Here is a 22,339-nt window from a genome sequence, read left to right as displayed (position 1 = left end):
AACAATGTTTTACGGAAAATAGTTCTGATAGGGTAATGCGTTGCTGAATTCTGGGTGGAACCATTAGTGGCCGGAATTCAATCATTCATTTTTCGGGTGAACCACACTTTTCTCGATTGATGGAGTAAAATTATCTGATTTACAACTCTTGAAGAATCATTTTTTGGTGATCCTGATAAGGACCGTTTGATAAAGTAACGATATCAGGAAGAAAATGGCATGAAACCGCCTTGCCACGCAATGCGTGTTGGTTTTCTCCGTGCTAATCCTGCAGGATGCCACCGAAAATTGGTAGGCCGCTTTCTGCCGTGGATAAGATTCATGACGCTATCAGCACGATAGCCGAGAGTCGCCGATGGGTAGTGCTCAGGTGTGGAGGTGACATCCACCCTGCTTGACTGATCCAACGAAAATGACGAAAGAAATCAGAGGGAGCAGCTTTTATGCCCTAGATTAGCAGATGAAGCTTCTCCCATTCGGCTGGCTTTTCAGTATATTTTATTTGCATGACCCGCCCCGCATGCACCAGACGCTTGAAACGGTTAATCAACCGAGAAATGAGAAAATTTCCATTTAACGAATAAAGTTATTAAAAATATTGTAAGGTTAAGATCATTTTAACTCGAACAACGTTATAATTTATCGATGTTTCACGAAAAATGGTTCGGATAGGGTTGATAAATTCCGGATGGAACCATTAGTGGCCGGCATCATCATTCTTGCGGGGCCACCAAGCATTCAATCTTTCACTTTTCGGTTGCACCACACTTTTACCGATCCATGATGGAATGAAATAATTATCTGATTCACAACTCTTGATGAATAATTTTCTATGGTCCTGAAAAGAACCGATTGAATATTGAAAGATTTTAGACAAAAAATGACATGAATTTATCATGCCACGCAATGCGTGTTGGATTCCTCCGTGCTGAATGCTGAACGCCGTCGAAAATTGGCCCGCCGCTTATTGCCCTGGATGTTCCTGATGCTATCATCAATGCGCCACCGCCAATCAATCGGCGAAAGGACCGAGCCCCGAGAACAGCGACGCAACTCGCAAATTCGTATGTCGCTGATCTTTCTGTGGATTTTGCTGCCTCTGCCACCACCGCCGAGCAATCGATGAAACGTATTCTTTCCTTCGTCTGCCGCGTTAGACGGTTAGAAGGCGAATGTGCAACAGCACCCTTGCCGACAACCACCGACGCCGAGCCAACACGGCCGTCAAAGAATAATGAGCGAAAACGCAAACGAAGAAAGTGGGCAGCTCTCGTTCGATGCGTTCACCTCGAGACGACAAAGGCAAATGAGGGAAGATGCGAAGAAGCAGTAGCTTTTATATTCGACGGGAGCATCCAAAATGTGCTCCAAAATGTGCTCGATCGTGATTGGCTGGAATAAACATGGGTTCACTTTTCCCAATTTTTCAATAGTTTGTTATTGAAAAACAGCAAATATTATTATTGGACATAATTGGTGTAAAGATTTGCAATCGATTGGTGCCAAAATTTTGAAAATTCAACAAGAAATGGCTGAGCTATTAACGCTCAAAATCTCCACTTTAAACGTAACGCGGCTGATTTCTGAAAATTTAGAATGACACCCGGTATAGAAAAGAGAGACGTAGTCCTACGTCAAAACCCTCCATGACGAAGAGAACAAAACTGCCGAAAATACGTAAGTTCCCCTATATGTAAAATTCGATTTTATAGACATTTCAAAAATTGAAATGTCCACTAAATCGAGATATACCTGTAATAATAAGTACAATCTGTGTTTCGTTTTTTTTTCAGTTGGTAATTGACAGTGCCATTTTTAGGCAAAACAGATTAGGCTATTACACAATAGGGTAAAAGCACTAGACTTCACCACTACTGCTCTAGTTTTTGCCCCTCCATACAATTTAAATTTTTTTAATATATAAAGTGGCCAAGATTAGAGTAGAATTTTAGGGGGGCGAAGTCTAGTGTTTTTACCCTACGTGTGTTGTGATGGCTCCAATTCAAACGATTGGATCACAAACGAGTTAACCTCGATTATGACCTACAAGTTGACTATTCAACATTGCAGCGGAACGGCGTTATCATCGGATGCCTGTACTCTTCAGACTAGCAGCACAAAGTAGAGGAAGCTTTCATGAATCTAACGGGGGATGGGCTCGAGGTTAACGACACATTAAGAAGTCGGTTAGAGACAGATTATTGGTGTTGAGAAAGTTTAGGAGTTTGCAGGTTATTATTGATAAGCTCAGAACGATTGAACAAATGCCAATAGTGACAATGCGGACTAGTAGGTAAGTCTGTAGCTCCCTTAACATTTTTGGGTGTAATGTAAAATAAAACAAAACAAAAATGTATGCCATATCATGCAAATGATAGAAATATAAAATAAGTTTTACGAAGGAAAAACAATGCTCAAAAGATACATAAAAGAAAACTATTGAAACATTATCAATTCTGGGGAAACCATCTCTCATTTCTCTCTCATAAACCATAGGAGGCTTCCCAATGTTCCTCTGGGCTCTGAAAAGACGTCACACCCATCACTTTCACTTGTTGAATGTTTCAATGCTTGTAGTTTGATGTGGAGCATCGTAGCGAGAAATAATAAAATATGTGACTCACGCCTAGACCACCCCACCCACACTTCCAGCCAAATGTAGAATAGGGTAAGTGTACCAATTATGGCTATAGTACCATTTATTCGCCATAGTTGATTTTCACCCTTTAACGATATATATCAACAATAAAAAAATGTGAACAACAGATCACGTTCACAAAAGAAGGTTGCATTCATTTAAAGTCCACATTTTGCTCAAATTATGGTAGAAATAAATCATTTTCCTTAAAATTTCGGCTCCCTTGCACCCTTTTTCGCCATAGTGTACCAATTATGGCTAATCCCATAAGAAATGCATGCAAATAGTGCGAAAAGGAACCGAAGTTAAAAAATGTAGCCATAACTGGGACAGGGTTCCTATCATTGGCACACGCCGTAATAAATACTAAAAGTAGTTTTGGCTCCGTTTTTATATTTTTCCTGTAAAGTATGGAAACTAAACTATCTTTTAACATGTTGGTGACATTCGTTGGTTTTCGCGTTATTTTTGTACAAATAGTTAACCTTAGGTAGTGCCATAATTGGTACAGACACCCTATATATTTGGATGACGGCCACAACATGTTTTGATACATTCATGACTGTTACAGTAATGGGCCCGTTCACAACATTTCCGAAATTCTCCCTGTAGACCCACCCCACCAACTGAATTAATGACATCTGTTGCGTGTTTTCAATCTTCCCCCTCGGTTCCGTCCGACCGAAAACGGAATCAGTCTACGACGCACTGCCATCGCCCGCGGACATGGACATGGTCATCACATACGTTCTCGCAGCAATTGCGCTGCTGCTTCTGATACTGCTGGCACTCCTCTATCGATTTCTGGCGCGTAAAAATGATTACTTTCGCAACAAACCGATCCCGTCGCTTCCGGGCCCACTGCTGCTGGGTGCAACCAAACCGATGATGCTGTCTCGAGTGTCCTTCACCGAGTACGTTAAAAGCACCTACGATAGCTTCCCGGACGCCAAGTAAGTACCGATACCGAAACGCAGACATGGAGGCGCCACTAATATATCGATTTTCAACTACTCACACTTGTAGGGTGTTTGGCCTGATGAATACCGTCCTGCCGTTGTACGTGCTGCGTGATCCCGAGCTGATCAGGAAGATCGCCGTCGATGATTTCGATCACTTCACCGATCATCGGCCGCTCATTGGTGCAGATCATGGCGATCACCCAAACCTGATCGCGGTCAAAACGTTGTATGCCCTGAACGGGCAGAAGTGGAAAACTATGCGATCGATGGTTGATCCGGCCTTTGCCGAACTGAACGTAAAGGGCATGTTCGAGCTGATCGTCGAGTGCTGTGAAGCGTTGGTGACGTACTACCGGGAGCAAGGCGCCAAGGAGTGGGATGTGAGGGACGTGTTTGAGCGACTTTCGAGTGATGTGATCGCGACGTGTGCGTTCGGGATCAAGTTTAATTCGTCGAGCGATCGCGACAACGAATTCTATCGCAATGTGAAAAAGATGATGGTTTTTGGGAATTTCAAAACGCAGTTGAAGATCGCCGCCTATTGGTTTACGCCGTGGTTCATGAACCGTTTCGGGATCGACTTGATCAGTCAGGAGAGTAGCGATTACTTTTCGGGGTTGATCAAGGAAGCGGTCCGAACAAGAGAAGCAAGCGATGTCATTCGTCCGGATATGGTACACCAGTTGATGCAGCTTCGGAAAGGTGGGATGGTAACGAACCAGCAGGAAGATGATCAGCAACAGGAAGTCTCCGAAGTGACACCATCGCTGCCCAAAGTTACCATTACCGAGAGTGAAATGATCGGACAGTGTTGGACCTTCTTCTTCGCTGGATTCGATACGGTTTCGTCGACTCTGACCTTCCTGGCGTACGAACTAGCGTTGAACCCGGACGTTCAGGAAAAACTCTCCGCGGAAATTGCAGACATTCATCAGTCGCTGAAAGGACGATCGATTACATTCGAGGCTTTGAACACCATGAAATACCTGGACATGGTCCTATCGGAGACGCTTCGTATGTGGCCCTCGAGTCCAGCCGTGGATCGACTGTGCGTTCAGGAGTACACGCTGGACGACGGACAGGGTTTGCAGTGTCTCTTGGAAAAAGGCACAGGCGTTTGGATACCGATCCACGGCATTCACCGCGATCCCCAGTACTATCCAGAACCGAACAAATTCGACCCGGAGCGGTTCAGCGAGCAGCGTAAGGGTGAGATAAAACCATACACCTATCTGCCGTTCGGGATTGGACCCAGGAATTGCATTGGGATGCGGTTTGCGATGATGGAGCTGAAGTGTATGGTGTACTACTTGGTGTTGAACTTCCGGCTGGAGAGGACCGAGAAAACTGAAGTGCCGCCGGTCTTCGAGAAAGGATATGCCACGTTGGGTGCAGCGAATGGTCTGGTGTTGAAGGTGGTGCCGAAATAACTGGTAACACTTCAACAGTTGCCTGAAGCTTGGAATCAATGATTTTACAGTACAATTATCGATATCTCATTAAGTTAATTCATATATTTTGTAAGATTTTTAATAACCAATGAAATAATAAATTTTATTCTATGAAAACACAAACTATTTAAATTAAGCTCCCTGTCCGCAAGCCCGTGTGAACTGATGTTTTTTGGAGAACATGTTTGTGGAGACCTCAGACCTAAGTGTCACGGGAATTTGGGTCTTGTTGGTTGAAGGGTTAGGTTCAAAGGATACGTTTAGTCAACGTTTAGACACCAACAGGTTCTACAGGTACAAACTCGCCAAATTATTCGAATTCCAGTATACTCTCAAGACGAATTTTTTGACTTCCATTTGCGTCTCCTGGACATCCAGTAGCAATATCACTAAAAAACTACACGTAAATCACGCGAAAAGCCGATTTGCGGCATCCCAATAGGAATACGACAAACTCTCACAACAATCGTGAATTATCCTACCCAACGCAACGTGATCCACTGAATCGTCAGCTGAGAGAAATATCGTCCCCTTAATGCTAGAGCTAGGTAGTTTTGCGTTATCGCTAGAAATTTGTTTATATCTGAACGTACACCACAATAAACACAAGTTTGTCAATTGAGAACTCGAAAACACATATTAATTCAACTTTTAAGACCAACAAAGAGTATGTTTTATACCAGGATAAGTTTTACCAGCCATTTTTATCCGCATTTTCCAAAACGAGTTACCTAGTTCTAGCATTAAGGGCGCGATATGTTGAACACCGAAGATCGATTTGCAAGTATTGCTTTTTTTGCACCGTATTCGACCCCCTGCAGATTTTTTTTTGTCACACCACAATATATTCCCACCAGTTTCAGCATACATTATGTGTCTCCGACGGTTTTTAGGCCGCTGAATCCGAATCCGGGTTCATTTTGCTCCAGCACGTCACAGCTATACCTCTATTTATAGGGTGAAATATACGATTTTGGGCTTTTTTTTACTGCATGCCATTAAGCATAGATTTTTTTTACGCAATCAAAAGATAAATTGGTCAATTAGCATGTATGTTAATTAACGACTCATTCAAAATATTTCGTTTTACAAAATCGATTTTGATAATTTTAAGCGGTTTGTGTTAGGTACGATATTTTCCATACAAGTTACCCTCCCAAAAATTGCATGCAAGCTTACTTACTAACATGAAATGCTTCAATCTACCAAATTTGACGGGTTGAAACAAATCTGAGCCCGGATTCGGATTCGACGGCCCAAAATCTATCAGAGACACATAAGTTTGCTCGGCATGCTAACATAAGGCTGAATTTCAAAGGCTGAATGCACAAAAGGCTGAACACGAAAGGCTGAAAGTTACATAAGGCTGAATTTCAAAAGGCTGAATGCACAAAAGGCTGAAATTGCAAAAAATGTAGGAAATGAGTTATAGTACTTCTTATTTTTGTTCTGGCGAAACGTTCCAACTGAGACAAAGCCTGCTCTCAGCTTCTATACGCATTTCAACAGTTATTAATTGAGAGCCTTCACTGCCAATGACCACTTTGCCTTTGTATATCGTGTGACAGGCAGGAAGATACTTTATGCCCGCGGTTGTCAAGTAATTTTCCATTACAAAAAGTTTCTGGCCCGAGGGAGAATCGAGCCCGTCACCCTCAGCTTGACTACCCGTTCGCTAACCAGATCGGCTACATATATGAGTCCTAGTGATAGAATGTGCTTAGTGAAGAGGCTAATGATGCATACCAACTAACACAAAAAATGACTGATGGTATTTCAATCGGAGATTTTTCCTTCTTTGAGCATGAGCTATTCTTTCGAGTCATGCTGTTATGGAGATTGGTTGCCATTTCAGCTGCCAACAATGTGATCAGAGATTTTTCCTTCTTTTAAATATATGCTATTCCTTGGAGAAATATTGCTGTGTGCATTCAAAACGCAAATATCAAATGCGGGCACGGTGTGCCAAAAACCGTTATTATCAAAAAAAAATGTCCACCAATTTGGCACCCGTCATTCGAAAGATATACTATCCTAGTATCTTCTCTGAAAATTTGAAAATCTTTCATCGAGGGAAATTGAAGTTTTTGCCATTTGAGCATATTGCGTTATTTCTATAGAATTTTCATATATGAGTCAATATGCACATATCATGGTTCTACGGCTTTTTATGATTTCAACAAATATATGTACATTAGTTTTTCAAATACTTATCAACATGTATGATATCTAACCATAGTTTCTGCAAATTTGACAACATTTTGTTAGAGGAATCACAAGTTACAGTAATTTGAATAGTTTACTCTGATATCCCTACATATTTCCCTAATATGTTACCTATAATTCAGTTACTTACATATAAATTTCAAACCCGTATAGGTCATCAAAAAATTTTTTAGCAATTTGTATTGAATATACGTGATTGTTGGGCATATATGCGATAAATTTGAAACCATTATATTGCTGGGTTTGATAGTCACGCTGGCTTAAGAGTTTAAGCCATTTATAAAATAATTTGAAAAAGTGTTAGGAAGAAAATCTACCACATGTTAAAAAAATTTTCTAGTCTATTATAAAAGAGTAAAAATGTTCTTTAACATGGATAACCGATCTTTTTTAAAAATAAAAAAAAATCCATCAGATAATTGGAGTTATAGCTTATGGATTGGGTATCAACTCCAATTTATCAAAAATAAAGTGAGATTATGAAATTATCATATTTACACCCTTAAACAACTGTCATGAGGTGTTTGAAATTGTAACAACAACAATATATATTAGCATGGGTAGAAATAGACATTTCACTCCTGCACACTTTTTGAGTTCCATTGTGGCCCCATATCAACTGTGCAAAATTTCAGCACGATCAAAGAAACTATATTTTAGTGCCAGCCGTTTTAAGTTTTCATACAATTTACTATGGGAAAAATCGCCTTTTTAACAAAAAAATCGCCACAGGTGGCCCCTTAATTTCTAAAAATTAGATTGATGAATGATTTCTGTAGGAAATTTGATGAGCAATCAACCCTCTGAACACCGCAAATCGATCTAAGGCATATGGAAAAAGATATTGACTGAAAACCGAATAGCATGGCAACGCCGTTTAACATGTAAGGATTAACAATAAATAATAATATATCGTCATTTTATTGATCGGTGAGGCTTTATGTTTTTTAACGAACATTACATCGCTTTTCGGTCTTCGGAGGTCTGAATTCTCGTGAAGTTTTCATCATTCATTTTTAGGGATCAAAGGGCGATTTGCTTTGAAGAAGTAAATTCTCCTCATACTAAATAGTATGAACATTTAAAAAAGACGAGCGCTAAAATATAGTTTCTTTGATTGAGCTGAAATTTTGCACAGTTGATATGAGGGCAAAATGGCACTCTAAAAGTATACAGCAACGAGAGTTTTCCAATTTTTTCCCATATAACCGTGTCCCAGACCAATACATATGGAACAATACATATAATCCTGTGTTTGACATTTAGGTTTGAAATTGCATAAACAATTTATATTAATTTTCCTATACTTTAAAATGATTAGCTATTGTGCTTCTTGTCGTATCTAATTCATAGTTATCTTCTTGTTCTGTAAACGGAATATAATACTTCTTTTAAACTTCCGATCATTATAAACCGTGCATTTACATAGCATTTCAAGTACAATTTAATAACACATAATAAATCACAACAATAACACATAATAAATCTATTAGACTTTATAAAAAATCATTTATTTATACATAAAATCGTACGTATATAAACGTACGCAAGGATTTTTTACCATTGATGAAATTTCAGTCGTTGAATTACTCAGTTCAGCTCGTAAGAAGATACTCGAAAGATACATTTTTTAAATTTATTTTACAAACGTCTTAAGCTCCCATACCATTGTGATTATCAAACCCATCAATAGAATGGTTCCAACTTATCGCAAATTGGATCAAAAATCACGCATATTAAATACTAGTTTCTGAAAAGGTTAAAAATTTTGCTCTGATGACATATACAGGTTTGATAGTCGCATGGAAATAATTGGATTATAGCGATTATAGGTAAATTTTAGGGAAATAGAGTAAATTATTCAAATAACTGTAACTTGAGAAGAATCTCAAAGGAAGGAATTTAACAAAATGTTGTCAAATTTGCAGAAACTTTGCCTTAATATCGTACACGTTGGATAGTATTTGAAAAACTAATGTTTTTTTGGGTTGAAATTATAAATGGCCGTAGAACTACGATATGTGCATATTTACTCATATAAGAAAATCCTATAGAAATAACGCAATATGCTCAAATGACAAAAACTTCAATTTCCCTCGATGAAAGATTTTCAAATTTTCAGAGTAGATACTAGGATAGTATATCTTTCGAATGACGGGTGCCAAATTGTTGGACATTTTTATTTGTTAATAACGGTTTTTGGCACACCGTGGCGGGAGCACCAAATGCGGTAAGATCCTCTAACTAATAACCCGATGTCAGTGGAAGCTTTCGAAACCTAGGTTGGCGGTGATATTGACTATTGTTGCTATGCTGCCTTTGCTTACATTGTGTAACTGCGTTTGAAGCGCATTTAGGCATCGTTTGCATCTTGAACGCACATAGCAATATTGTCATAGTTATGTAGGCGATCAATAATGCATACTTTATCGCGGAAAACCAGTCCTAACGCTTTCCGATTTCGAACATAGCAACGGAAGCATGTTCGTCCAATGAACCATCAACCAATGAGCGGTAGTGTGCGTCTAATGTCAAACTCAAGCAAAACCAATGCAAGTGTCAGGGCTGAGTGATCGACCAACTAGCAAATTTTCATAAAGATCATTATATCAGTGTACACTATGAATAATTAGAGTGTTATGTCTGTTTGTCTGTGATGTTAGTGTTGCCTTTAGGCTCGCATGACTGCCTTTAGGCTTGCCGTTTGAAAACTAGTCGAATCATTATTTCAGCCTTATGTTATTTCAGCCTTTTGACATTTTCAGCCTTTTGTGATTCAGCCTTTCGTAATTCAGCCTTTTGTTATTTCAGCCTTTCGTGTTTCAGCCTTTTGTACGTAACCCGTTTGCTCTTGAGACAAAAAATGTTGCGCTGTGTTAAGTACCAATTCTGCTCTTGTTTATAAGCCAATTTTGAACCAATGCTACTCAGCATTCTAAGCCAATCCTACTCAGGATTCTGAGCAAATGCTACTCAGGACTTCCAGGAAATCCAGTTCATCATTCTAAGCCAATTCTGCTGAAAGCTTTAACCATTTTGTTCAGAACTTTGATTCGATCCTCCTTGGGTTGCGTTAGATTAAAATCAAATACCGTTTTTAAACGACCAAGTTTAATAGTTACCTGAACCTGAACTCACCAGAAATGAAAATAAATAAAAAATTACATTATTATTTAGAAAGGTTTCAGTACAATTTGTCTTACACTAGTTAAATTAGTGTAAACTTACAAAGCTGGCAACTTGGAATTATGAATATAATCAAAGAGCATCTATAAGAATTCCAGACAATAACTTCTGTGTTCAGATCTCGTGTTGGTAGAATATTTATTGGGAAAGTTTCCAAAAAACACAAACCGCGGTGCGACTAGTGAGTGACTGTACATTCAACCAGACATCATTTTTTCCCCTCACTCACGCGAGTAACGATCTATCACACCACGATATAATCCGGATAAAGGAGCCTGCGATATTTTCCTTGACAGCATCACTCCGGTTCTTTTGTGTTATAAAAGTGTACTCTCTCTAACTAGCGCACACTCACAAATCGTATTCACTTGCAAAAAAAACTGCTTGCTCAGTATGCACCAATCCACGTTTTCACCCAATTGACGTCTGAGCGGTGCCGTGTTATCTATATGGCCATGGGAACAAGTACATTTTTTGTGAACACGCTACAATTTAACGTCAAATTATTGATCTCTCTCCTGCATCGGTGGAGACGTTATGTTACTCTCAGACGGAGTGAAAAATTGGTTGCTTTGTTGTTTATCCATGAGTTGTGGGTAGAGAGAAATTCTCTTGAGTGCTGGAGTGCTGAATTTAAGAGGGTGCTGGAGTGAGAAAATTTTGTTTTTATTTTTATCCCATGCAGTGAACATTCATTCTCGCGGAAGTGGATAAATCCGTGAAATTTGATCGCATGAGTGAGAAATTTGATGCCTGCATACAACTATTCCAAGTTTTCGAAAAATATTTATTATTTTCTTTGCTTATCTAGAATTTCAACAACAATAGACTTAACATGTATGCATGGATGCACATGTGGTCGGCGTTAAGTCAAACCGGACCATCTGATTTTCAATGATTTCGAGAAAATGTCCTGCAAGCACTTGAAATTTTAAATCTCTGGCATTATTTTCATTCAGAAATACTATTATTCTTTTAATGACACATCTGCATTAAAATAACGTCGAAAAGTTCAGGTTGAGCGAATTCCTAAGCTTATCTTTATCTGTTCAAAAAATCGCGTAGTCCACTCTGACTGAACGCCGACCATGTATGCGAATGAATTCCTTTCCTCTGGAGGAATCCTGAAGGAATAGTCCACTGCACGAATTTACGCTGGCCTGCTTACTCTCACAGAAAATTTTGACGTTCGAGCGGTGCCGCTCCCTTCAAACGTCAAATTTTCTGTGAAAGTAAGCAGTCCAGCGTAAATGCATGCAGTGAACTAAGCCGGGAGAAATTCCAAAACCCAAGCAGAATGTACAAAGAAATCAGGGGATAAATCCCCTAGAGAACAATTTAATGAAACTCGAAAAAATACCTGAAAAAAGAAAAGAATCCCGGGAGAAATCAGTGTAGGAATCTCAGCAGAAATCTCTGGAAGTAACCGCGAAAGAATCACTATATGATATCTCATAAGGAAACCTGGTAGAAATCCGGAGAGGAATCAATAAAGAAACCCGAGAAACCACGGAAGAGTCTTGGAGGAATCTCTGAAGCAAGCTCGAAATTAAAAGTGATAGAATTCCCATGAGAAATCCCGATTGATATCTCGATAGGAATTAATGAAGGAATAGCGGGAGGAATTTCTAACGGAATTTCAGAAAAAAAAGTGAAGCAATCCTTAACAGAATCCTAGAAGAATGCCTAAAGAAAACTAGGAAAGGAGAAAGGATCAATTAAGGAATCTCGGAAACAATCTTCAAACGAACCCCGATGGAAGAAATTCAAGGAAAAAAAAAAATGCCGGAAGGAATTCATAAAAAAAAACTTGGAAAAACCAATGCAGCATTCATGGGAGGGATATCTGAAGAAATCTGGGGAGAAGTTCCAGATAAAATTCCTGTACGAAGTCTTGACAGAGAACAAGGATAAATCCTTTGAAAAGCCATAAAAACACACTTATGGAATCCCATGAGAAATCAAAGAAATCTTTGTAAATATCCACGAAAAATCCACAAACTAAGTCCTAAATGAATCTCGAAACGAATCTTGGGCGAATTCAATGAGGGAATCACGGAAGAAGTCCTTGGAAGAATTTCTAACGTAGAAACCTGGGAAAATCAATGGAGGAATCCCGAACGAAATCTCTGAAGGAAGCTCGGAAGTAAACCTGAAGGAATCCAAATAGTAAACTCTGGCGGATTACTGGATGGAATCTTGGAGATAATCCGGAAAGAAATTCCGGTGGACTCGCAAAAAATGCTTGACAGAATCCGGGGGAAAACCAAAGAAGAAACCCTGGGTACAATTTCTGAAGAAATCCCTGAGGATTTTTTGACGGAAATCTAGAAAACACTTTTGTGCAAAAACCCAGGAATCTTTGGGAGTATCCCAGAAGGAATCCTCCGAAAAATCCCAGAAAAAAATCAGGATGAACCCCTGAAAGAATCATTTTGGGAATACCAGGAAGTATTCTTGAAAAAAAAAATGCCAGGAAGAGTTCTGCGTAGAATAATGCTAGGAATTCTAGGAGAAACTCTGAAACGATTCCCTACAGTATTCTCGGGAAGAACTACAAGATGAAATCTGGTAGAAATCGTATGAGAAATCATTAAAAAAAATCATTTGGAGGAATTGTTAAATAATTTCATAGCCAAATCCCTGCGGGAGACCTTCTATATAGACCAAGATATATTACATCAGTTCCATGGAGTATGTTAATACTTAACTGTAAATCTTTCCGATACATGGCTCTAATACAATTGAAGACGCGCACTTTATATTTCATCACTGAGTCGAGTTATTAGCAATAGTGTTTTTGTCCCCAACGCCACCTGATCAAAGGGTTTCTAAATAACAATTATATTACCGGACTAAGTTTTGACAGATAAACGTATTTACAAAACACACCAAAGTTGTTACTTTTTGTTAGGTAGAGATATAATCAAGTCAAATCAATTATTGCGCATAACCACTGCACATTCAGTCTTAAGTACGAAAACCGTAAATAAAAGTGCGCGATTGCATCAAATGTTTTCGGCGCTGTATTTTTTCGATCTATACTCAATAAGTGCTCTATGAAATTGCACACGTTCATTTTCATTTTCTCACTCGTGAAAGCTTGTGCGATGCGTGTCCAGTGGTGAACTAAATGCGCAATAAACTACAGCACCGTCTAGTAAAAAAATTACTAACTAGAGATCTTTTGAATAAAAGATTCACATTCGTATAAACGACTCCGCCGAAAATATGAACTTAAAGTTTTAAACCAGTGGTGCTCAGGTTGAAGCATACCGCGGGCCAGATTGAAGATTTGTGTCCAAATCGAGGGCCGCAAAATAAAAATTATCATTTGAATAGCAAGTTACACAAATTAACTCTTATTTTGAGAGTGTTGGAAAATCATAAATTTTCGGATATTCTCGACAAGTTTTTCTTACACTTTTGCATTTTGCCTCAAAGTTCAGCCATGGGAAATGTATTGAACATCAGGTTTCCTTCAATTTCTTAATATTCATGAAGTATAATTTGATTCATTTGAAGTAGCGAATCATTTGCTATTTGGCTAAGTTATCTACCAAACATTTTCAAAATGAAGTATTAAATTGAAGAAGTAACCAACATTTAATATGTTGATGCAAATTTCGAGTTACAAACAAAAATGCACAACATTTGTTCAAGCTTCTCAAGAAACCATTTAGTCGAATACATGTACTAGAAGAGGTTCTCAAAACCACCATAAAACCAAAATAAAAGGTATAAGGCTTTATGACGGTTCTCAAAACCTCTTAAAAACTAATTGGTCATCAAAATGTTTCTTGGGTTATTACTTCCAACTAATTGGAATTTTTTGATTCAACTAAAGATTCTTCTTGAAAGAAATGAATTTTGAATATCGTTGATAACAATGTTTTCAATCATATCTCGCCGGGGCCCGTGGCGTAGTGGCTACATGTTTGCTTCATAAGTAGATGGTCATGGGTTCGATCCCAGCCCCGGCACTTTCGTGAGTTGCTCTTTCCCCCTGAGAGCAGCTGACACTGACCCTCTTCTGAGCCATTTGCATCACTTATTAATTGGATGCCGCTTTAGTAAACTACGCTGTTGCTTATTTCTACACGGTCTTTCTAGTACACAACAACCCGACTATCTACACAGTAAGTTACAACCAGCGAGAAGTAGTCGTTGTAAAAAGTATATTTTACCACGCTTTCGGAAATTCCTTTTTTGTGCGAGGTGTAATGCACTGGAATACATTGCCCGCATAATGAATAATCTATTTTAGCTTTTGAGAGAGGATGTTAAGAGTACAGTCAGGATTTTTTTTACGCGGTTTTGATTTACGCGGCTGCGTAAATGAAAACTTCATACAAAAAAAATTCATCGTCTTATTTTTGCATGATTCGTCGAGAAATGGTGAGACTTTTTTTACGCGGTTTTTCGAAATTTGAACTGAGTTTTTTTTTACGCGGTACGTATCCCCCGCGTAAAAAAACCTAACTGTATTTTAAATAAGTTAAATAATGTAGGATAAGTAATACAAAAATGTTCAAGTAAAACATGAGCAAACGGCGCATCGTTCCACTAGAAATATGCAATGTAACATAAAAAAGATAAATGTCTTACGTTACGTTTTTTTTGCAGCAATAAATAAATAAAATAAAATAATGGCTCAAAGGGACCCGTATACTTGGACATCGGCGAACGGCAACCCATAATGGACCCCCAATCGGACTGGAAACAGGAACAACCAACAGCCACACATCAGTTTCCTCGTGCTCATCATTCTATCATGATAGGGTAGAAAGTGAAAGCAGCGCAACGGCAGCCAGTTGGATATAGTAGAATTAGAACAGAATACATCTAGGCGCTGTACAAACTGTAAGTACAGCTTCCAATTGGAATCGCTCACGCAGTGCCGTAGTGGACAAAAGAGCTGTAAATTAGGTTAAGTGATTTTTTTTTCTTCTAAACCATAGGGGGATAAATCTGCTCATCAGACACCCTAACAGGAAGGTTAGGGTAGTGTGGGGATGAGGCCGTCTTCTACAATGCCGGTAGAAGCCAGGACTACTCTCTCCTCGACCCACTAAAACACATTCCTATGGTCGCCAAACCCTACGTCTCTCCGGAACCACCAAGAAGGTATTGCTTCAGAGAGGGGCTAGTGCATATCGCACCCTCAAGGTTAGCTGCCGTAGCCTAGCAGCAACGAACATCGATGACTCGCTCTGGAGAGTCCATCACGATAGCATGCTGGCGCTTAGCCAGTTTCCCGAGTGGTCCTCGCCACTCCCTTTGTCCTCGGAAGGCGGGCAGGGTCAACCCCGCCCGCGCCCTACTGCTAGGTTAAGTGATTGAAGACATCAAAATGTAAACGTCTTGTATCAAAACCTGAATCGAGATGCCCCTTAGGATTAGAAATTTCTAGACAAAACTCAAGCTATGAAAACAACTAACGTTGCGAACAATAGGCAATCTGCCAGAGAAAATACGATTACAGGATTGCCTGATGGACCAACAACATTTATGAAACCTCGTCATCCTGTTATCGGTAATTGTTATCCATGAGGTTAATTTATTACGCATTTGTAGTCTTCCACTCCAATATGTTATATTTTAATGTGCATTTGTAGTGCTTCATTATTATTTTTCGTAATAGTTTTACTTCACATTGCAAATCGATTTTATAAACCGCGACCATATGTAATCTTTGCAACAACATTTGTGCCATCTAGTGAGCAACTCTGAAACCATGTACGAAGTATGGCTCTTTTGAACAACTTCTCCGAAGACTGTAATATTATGTACCATTTTGACCCAATCTCACCCCCAGACCCATTGTCACTCCCATCGACGGTAATGTTCAAGATATAAATAGGATGCTGGTCGAATATTAAGGTTAGGATTAACATGGACTAATTGAGTTATATAATACCCGGGTAGAGGCTAATGGCAAACAAAGGACAAAATAATAACTGGTTTTGCCATCATATCTCGTTTTGCCATTCTTCTGTTATTATGAAAAACTTAAAATGGCAAATCAATAGCAAAATATACAATCATATCAAATCTTGTCATTGATATGTTATTCATGAATAATGCTAAATAACACATCAATAACAAAAATTATTATCATGGTAAAACTTGCAATTTCGCACCTTTTATAATGAATTGTATAAAATATCAAAACAATAACATAATTTACATTCCTAGCTAAATTTGCCATTATTTTGATATTGTGAGAAACTATTTATAAACATTAGGCACCATAACATATTTTACTCTTAATATACCATTAACTATTATATTGTATATTTCAAGTATAACTTTTCAATTCGACGTATCTCGCAAAAGTAAACAAATCCGGATTCTCAGCTGTGTGTTTGATTCGCAATGGATTCTATTTGATGCACATCAATTTATGTTAATTTAGAACTCAAACAATTGAAGAGTATAATTTGTAAAACGACGTATCTATCTTTTTCGACGCAACGGTGGTGGCTACGTTCATCAAAGTGAATTTGAAGCTCGTTTCGTTTTGAGTTTTTAATTTCCACAAAATAAAACTGTTTTTACATTGATTGATGAACTTTAATTTTATTGAAGAAAAAAAAGAAAAAGCTCATTTTACCTTTCTTCTGCTACTTTGAAATAATAACTGAATCTACCATTATTTTAAAATTGAATTTGAACAACTAAACCTACCATTATTTTGATCGCCACATAAACAGAAAAATTTGTTCTTATTCTGTTATCAATAACTCAAGAATGTCATATTTTGTTATTCACCGATAACAGTTAATTTGGGTCTTATTTTGTTATCAATATCTCAATCATAACTTATTTTGTTCTTCAATTTAATCCGCATGCTTTACCATTACTTTGTTATTACAATGGCCAAATTAGTTATTTTTAAGTTTTTCTGCTACCAAAATTTTGTTATTATTTTTGTTATTTTAACTCTTATTTCAAACAAACAAATAACACATTTTGCCATTCAAGCATTCTCTTTTAATGGTAAAATTTGCCATTCTTTTGCCATTAAGCTCTACCCGGGTAATAAGCACTTTAAAGCTTAGACTGAGAACGTAATTTTATTCTGGTGGGATATGTACAGTGATATCATTTAAAGTCAACAACAATAATAACACCATCACGTCCATACTCTGCAAGAATTGCTAAATTGGTTAAGTCAACATAGCTTCCTATCAAGCAGACAATCATCATAAAACCCGAACGGGTGTGGCAAGAAACCGAGACTAAAAATAAACAACCATCATCATCCAATCGTCGACCGTGACCGCCATGCCAAAAATTTTGATCCAATTGGCCAGTCTGTGTTTCCAGCGCGTGCACACATACCCTCTCGCATTAGCTTCTCCGCACCGAATTTGGCCCTGACTGTAGTCAGACCGGTATCCAAATCAGTCGCCATTTATCGGACAACCGAGATGGAAGTGAATTTACTACTTCTGGGCACGGTGCTGGCCGTGCTCGTTTATCTGTACCGTTTGATAACGCAGAACAACGGCTACTTTCACGATAAGCCGATCCCCTGGCTGCGGGCTTGGCCCCTGCTGGGTACGACCGCCCCACTACTGTTGAAGCAGGTTACGTTCGCCGATTTTGTGTCGTACGTTTATAACAAGTTTCCAGGGGTTAAGTGAGTATCATATGGATTAACTGATCGATCTTGATCTTCAATTGAATTTGTTCGTTCAGGATCCTCGGGATGTTCGACACAACGACGCCATTCTTCGTGATCCGCGATCCGGAGTTGATCAAGCAGATCGCCGTCAAGGACTTTGACCACTTCATGGATCATCGACCGTTCTTTGGCGAACCAGAAGACACCGAGGACCATCCCCACGCCCTGTTCAAGCGAGTTCTGTTCACCCTGTCCGGTCAGCGATGGCGTAACATGCGGGCCACTCTGAGTCCGGCCTTTACCGGGCGGAAGATGCGGCTGATGTTCACGCTGATGGTGGACTGCGGCGAGCGGATGCTGAAGCACTACGAAGCGTTGATGGGTGGCACGGGGGGACGGATGGAAGTGGAGATCAAGGACATGTTGAGCCGGTACGGGATCAACGTGATCGCGTCGTGCGCGTTCGGGATCGAAGTGGATTGCTTTCGGGACGTTGATCACGAATTCATGTACCACGGAAAGAGGATGATGCAGATGGGCAGTCCGCTGGTGATAGCGAAGATGCTGTTCATGAGAATGTTCCCAACATTTGCGAAGAACTTCGGGTTGGATATTATGCCGCGGGAGCAAGCGGTGTATTTCACCAAGTTGATCAAGGAGACGATCCGAGCCCGGGAAAGTCAGGGTATTGTTCGTCACGATATGATCGATCTGCTGTTGGAAGCTCGGAAGGGAACGTTGAGGTACGAGGAAGAACGAGAGGAAGCCCAGGAAGGGTTCGCCACTGTTCAGGAATCGGTGGTCGGGAAGGCGAAAGTAACGAAGGTCATATCGGAAACTGACATGGTCGCGCAGTGTCTGATCTTCTTCATCGCTGGATTTGAATCCGTATCGACAACGTCCATGTTCATGATTCACGAGTTGATTCTGAACCCGGACATTCAGCAGAAGTTGTATGAAGAAGTTCAACAGACCCATAAGCAACTTGAAGGTCAGCTTCTGACATACGACGCGCTCCAGGGAATGAAGTACATGGACATGGTCGTGTCGGAAACCATGCGGAAGTGGCCGCTGTCTCCGATTGGCGATCGGTTGTGCGTAAAGGACTACAACCTAGACGACGGTCAAGGCCTTCGGTTCACCATCGACAAAGGCACTTGCGTGTGGTTCCCGATTCATGGTATTCATCATGATCCGCAGTACTACCCGAATCCGGACCGGTTCGACCCGGAGCGGTTCAGTGATCAGAACAAAGGCAACATCAAGGTGGGAACGTATCTGCCGTTCGGTATCGGTCCAAGGAACTGCATTGGATCGCGTTTTGCGCTCATGGAACTGAAGGCCGTCATGTACCACATGCTGCGTAGATTTTCGTTTCATCGAAGTGCCAGGACGCAAATTCCGTTGAAGCTGCGCAAGGGTATGAACAACGTGGGAACCGATGAAGGATTGTACGTGGAACTGCGGCTGAGGAATGCTTGAGGGCTTGAGACTGAGCTTGTAGACGGAGTGTAAACCACAATGAGTTAATTTGGATTAATAAAAGTTCAGGTTTGAGTAAAACTACTGCTATTCAGATCACTACGACCATGAAGTTTAACAAGATGCATTCTTAAATTCCTGGACCACGAGCTCACTACATTTTTTGGAAAACCCTCTTGGAGTTCATCTGGAAAACTCTCGGAGAATTCCTCCAGGAACCCCGCTGGGAGTTCTTCAGCAATCCCACTGGAAGTTCCTCTAGCAATCCTGCTGGGAGTTCCTCCAGGAATCACTCTGGAAATTCCTCCAGGAATCCCTCTGGGAGTTCCTCCGAAATCCCTCTGGAAGTTCCTCCGGGAATCCCTCTAGAAGTTCCTCCGGGAATCCCTCCGAGAGTTCCTCTAGCAATCCCGCTGGGAGTACCTCCAGCAACCCTGTTGGGAGTTCCTGCAGCAATCCCGCTGGGAGGGAATTCCTCTAAGAATCTCTCTGGGAATTCCTCTGGGAATTCCTCCAGGAATCCCTCTGGGAATTCCTTCCGATATCCTATATTTCCAGTCATTATTGCCTTCTTCAATAGGCTACATACACGATTAAAAAAAAAGAATTACAAGTATCCAGAAAATCATGTTTATTCTTCAAAATTTTGACAACACGCAAGCAACTACCCATTAGCTCCATCCCTGAACCTATTTACCGTACTTCACAACCTTCTCCTTCACTACGTCCACCAGCTGCTTCCCGACCTGTTCCAACTCCTCGATTTTCCTCGCAATATCAATCACACTCGGAACCTTGTACAGCTGTGCCTTTTCACGAAGAGCCTGATTTACCGCCTCCAGTTCCTCTATCTCCCGCTCCGTCCGGTCGATCTGCTCCTCCAACTCGCCCAGATTCTGCTCCAACTTGACACAATCCGCCCCAATCTGTCCGTACTGTTGCATCGTCTCACCGAGCTTGATCTTCTCCCGAGTCGTGTCCCGCTTAACCTCGCCTCCCATCAGCCTCAACTCGTAGCTGGTCTTGGTCACGTCCTGTAGGTTCCGTTCGTTGTCCTTCTTCTGGATCGTCAAACTCTCGTGATCCACCGCAAGGCTGTCGCTACCGGCTAGCTTCTGCTTCTCGTCTACCAGCTGTCGCTTGACTTGAAGCTCTGCGCTGCTCTTCCGCAGCTTGAAGCGTACCGTCTCGGTGGCCATCTTGCACTTTTCGATCCAATCGAGACAGAACTCGGAGAATAGCTCGAACGGAATCGGTTCTAGGGGATTGCGACTGCGTCGGATTGCGATCTTCGACTCGAGGCTCTCGACGGCTTGATCCGCTTCCTGCATGGTTAAAGTCATGTCTTCGAGGGCGCTTTCCAGCTCGGTGATTCGTCGCGTGACGTAACCGCTGTCGGACGTCATGTTTGAAAGGTCAAGGATGACTAGATGGGTGTTAAAAACTTCATGGTGGTTCAACATCTCACAAAACGTCGAACTCAAATCGCAATTTGAAGATCGGAATTCCATCTTGGAAGTCTACAGTAATCCCTCTACAGTAATTCCAGAAATTTATCTGAGATATGCTTTAGGAGCATTTCTGAGAGTTCTTCTACGAATCTCTCAGGGAGATCTGCCAGGAATCTATCTGAGAGCAGTTACTCAAGGAATCCCTTTGGTTGTAAGTCATGGAGTTCCTCTGATAATTCATCTGGGAATCCACCAGGAATTCGCCTGATAATAACATCAGGAATTCCTATGCAAGTTTTACTAGAAATCCCTATGAAAATCTCTCCACAAATCGTCTGGGAATTCCACTAGGATTTCGTCTGGGAATCCCTCTGGAAATGCCACTAAGAATTCCTCTAGGAATTCTACCAATAAAGCATCTATGAATTCCAACAAGAAATTTCTCTGAGATTTCTACCAGCAATTTCTCTAAAAATTCTACCAGATTCATCTTCAAATCCCTCCAGAAACTTCTCTGGGAATTTCACCAGGAATTCCTCTGGGAATTCCACCAAGAATTCCTATGAGAATTCCACCAGTAATTCCTCTGGGAATTCCACCAGGAACTCCTCTGGAAATTCCTCCAGGAATTTCTCTGGGAATTCCTGTGGGAATTCCTCCAGGAATTCCTGTGGGAATTCCTCCAGGAATTCCTGTGGGAATTCCTCCAGGAATTCCTGTGGGAATTCCTCCAGAAATTCCTGTGGGAATTCCTGTGGGAATTCCTCCAGGAATTCCTCTGGGAATTCCTCCAGGAATTCCTCTGGGAATTCCTCCAGGAATTCCTCTGAGAATTCCTCCAGGAATTCCTCTGAGAATTCCTCCAGGAATTCCTCGGAGAATTCCTCCAGGAATTCCTCGGAGAATTCCTCCAGGAATTCCTCTGAGAATTCCTCCAGGAATTCCTCGGAGAATTTCTGCAGGAATTCCTCTGGGAATTCCTCCAGGGATTCCTCTGGAAATTCCTCCAGGAATTCCTCTGGAAATTCCTCCAGGAATTCCACTGGGAATTACTCCAGGAATTCCTCTGGGAATTACTCCAGGAATTCCTCTGGGAATTCCTCCAGGAATTCCTTTGGGAATTCCACCAGGAATTCGTCTGGGAATTCCACCAGGAATTCCTCGGGGAATTCCACCAGGAATTCCTCGGGGAATTCCACCAGGAATTCCTCGGGGAATTCCACCAGGAATTCCTCGGGGAATTCCACCAGGAATTCCTCTGGGAATTCCACAAGGAATACCTCTGGGAATTTCAACAGACATTCCTCTGG

The 22,339-nt window shown here is 40.6% G+C and overlaps 1 protein-coding gene across 1 annotated transcript; it reads left to right on the top strand.

The window, feature by feature from the left end:
* Positions 1-3,266: 3,266 nt before the first annotated feature.
* On the top strand, positions 3,267-19,659 carry LOC109426415 (uncharacterized). The gene is made up of 4 exons (XM_019701927.3): positions 3,267-3,591; positions 3,665-5,027; positions 17,699-18,111; positions 18,171-19,659. The coding sequence occupies exons 1-4, from the start codon at positions 3,365-3,367 to the stop codon at positions 19,576-19,578; spliced, it is 3,411 nt and encodes a 1,136-aa protein (XP_019557472.3). The 5' UTR covers positions 3,267-3,364; the 3' UTR covers positions 19,579-19,659.
* The last annotated feature ends 2,680 nt before the right edge of the window (positions 19,660-22,339 follow it).

Source organism: Aedes albopictus, chromosome 3 (genome assembly GCF_035046485.1).
Source record: "Aedes albopictus strain Foshan chromosome 3, AalbF5, whole genome shotgun sequence".
Lineage (NCBI taxonomy): Eukaryota > Metazoa > Arthropoda > Insecta > Diptera > Culicidae > Aedes > Aedes albopictus.
Note: the sequence above shows the minus strand (reverse complement) of the source record. Positions and strands in the feature narration are given on the sequence as shown.

What these genes read in the sequence shown, in the direction of transcription:
- LOC109426415 (XM_019701927.3), top strand. Translation starts at nt 3,365, where the DNA reads ATGGACATGGTCATCACATACGTTCTCGCAGCAATTGCGCTGCTGCTT. An exon ending in GATAGCTTCCCGGACGCCAA is followed by an intron (nt 3,592 to 3,664) that starts GTAAGTACCGAT and finishes TCACACTTGTAG; the next exon opens with GGTGTTTGGCCTGATGAATA. An exon ending in AACAAGTTTCCAGGGGTTAA is followed by an intron (nt 18,112 to 18,170) that starts GTGAGTATCATA and finishes TTGTTCGTTCAG; the next exon opens with GATCCTCGGGATGTTCGACA.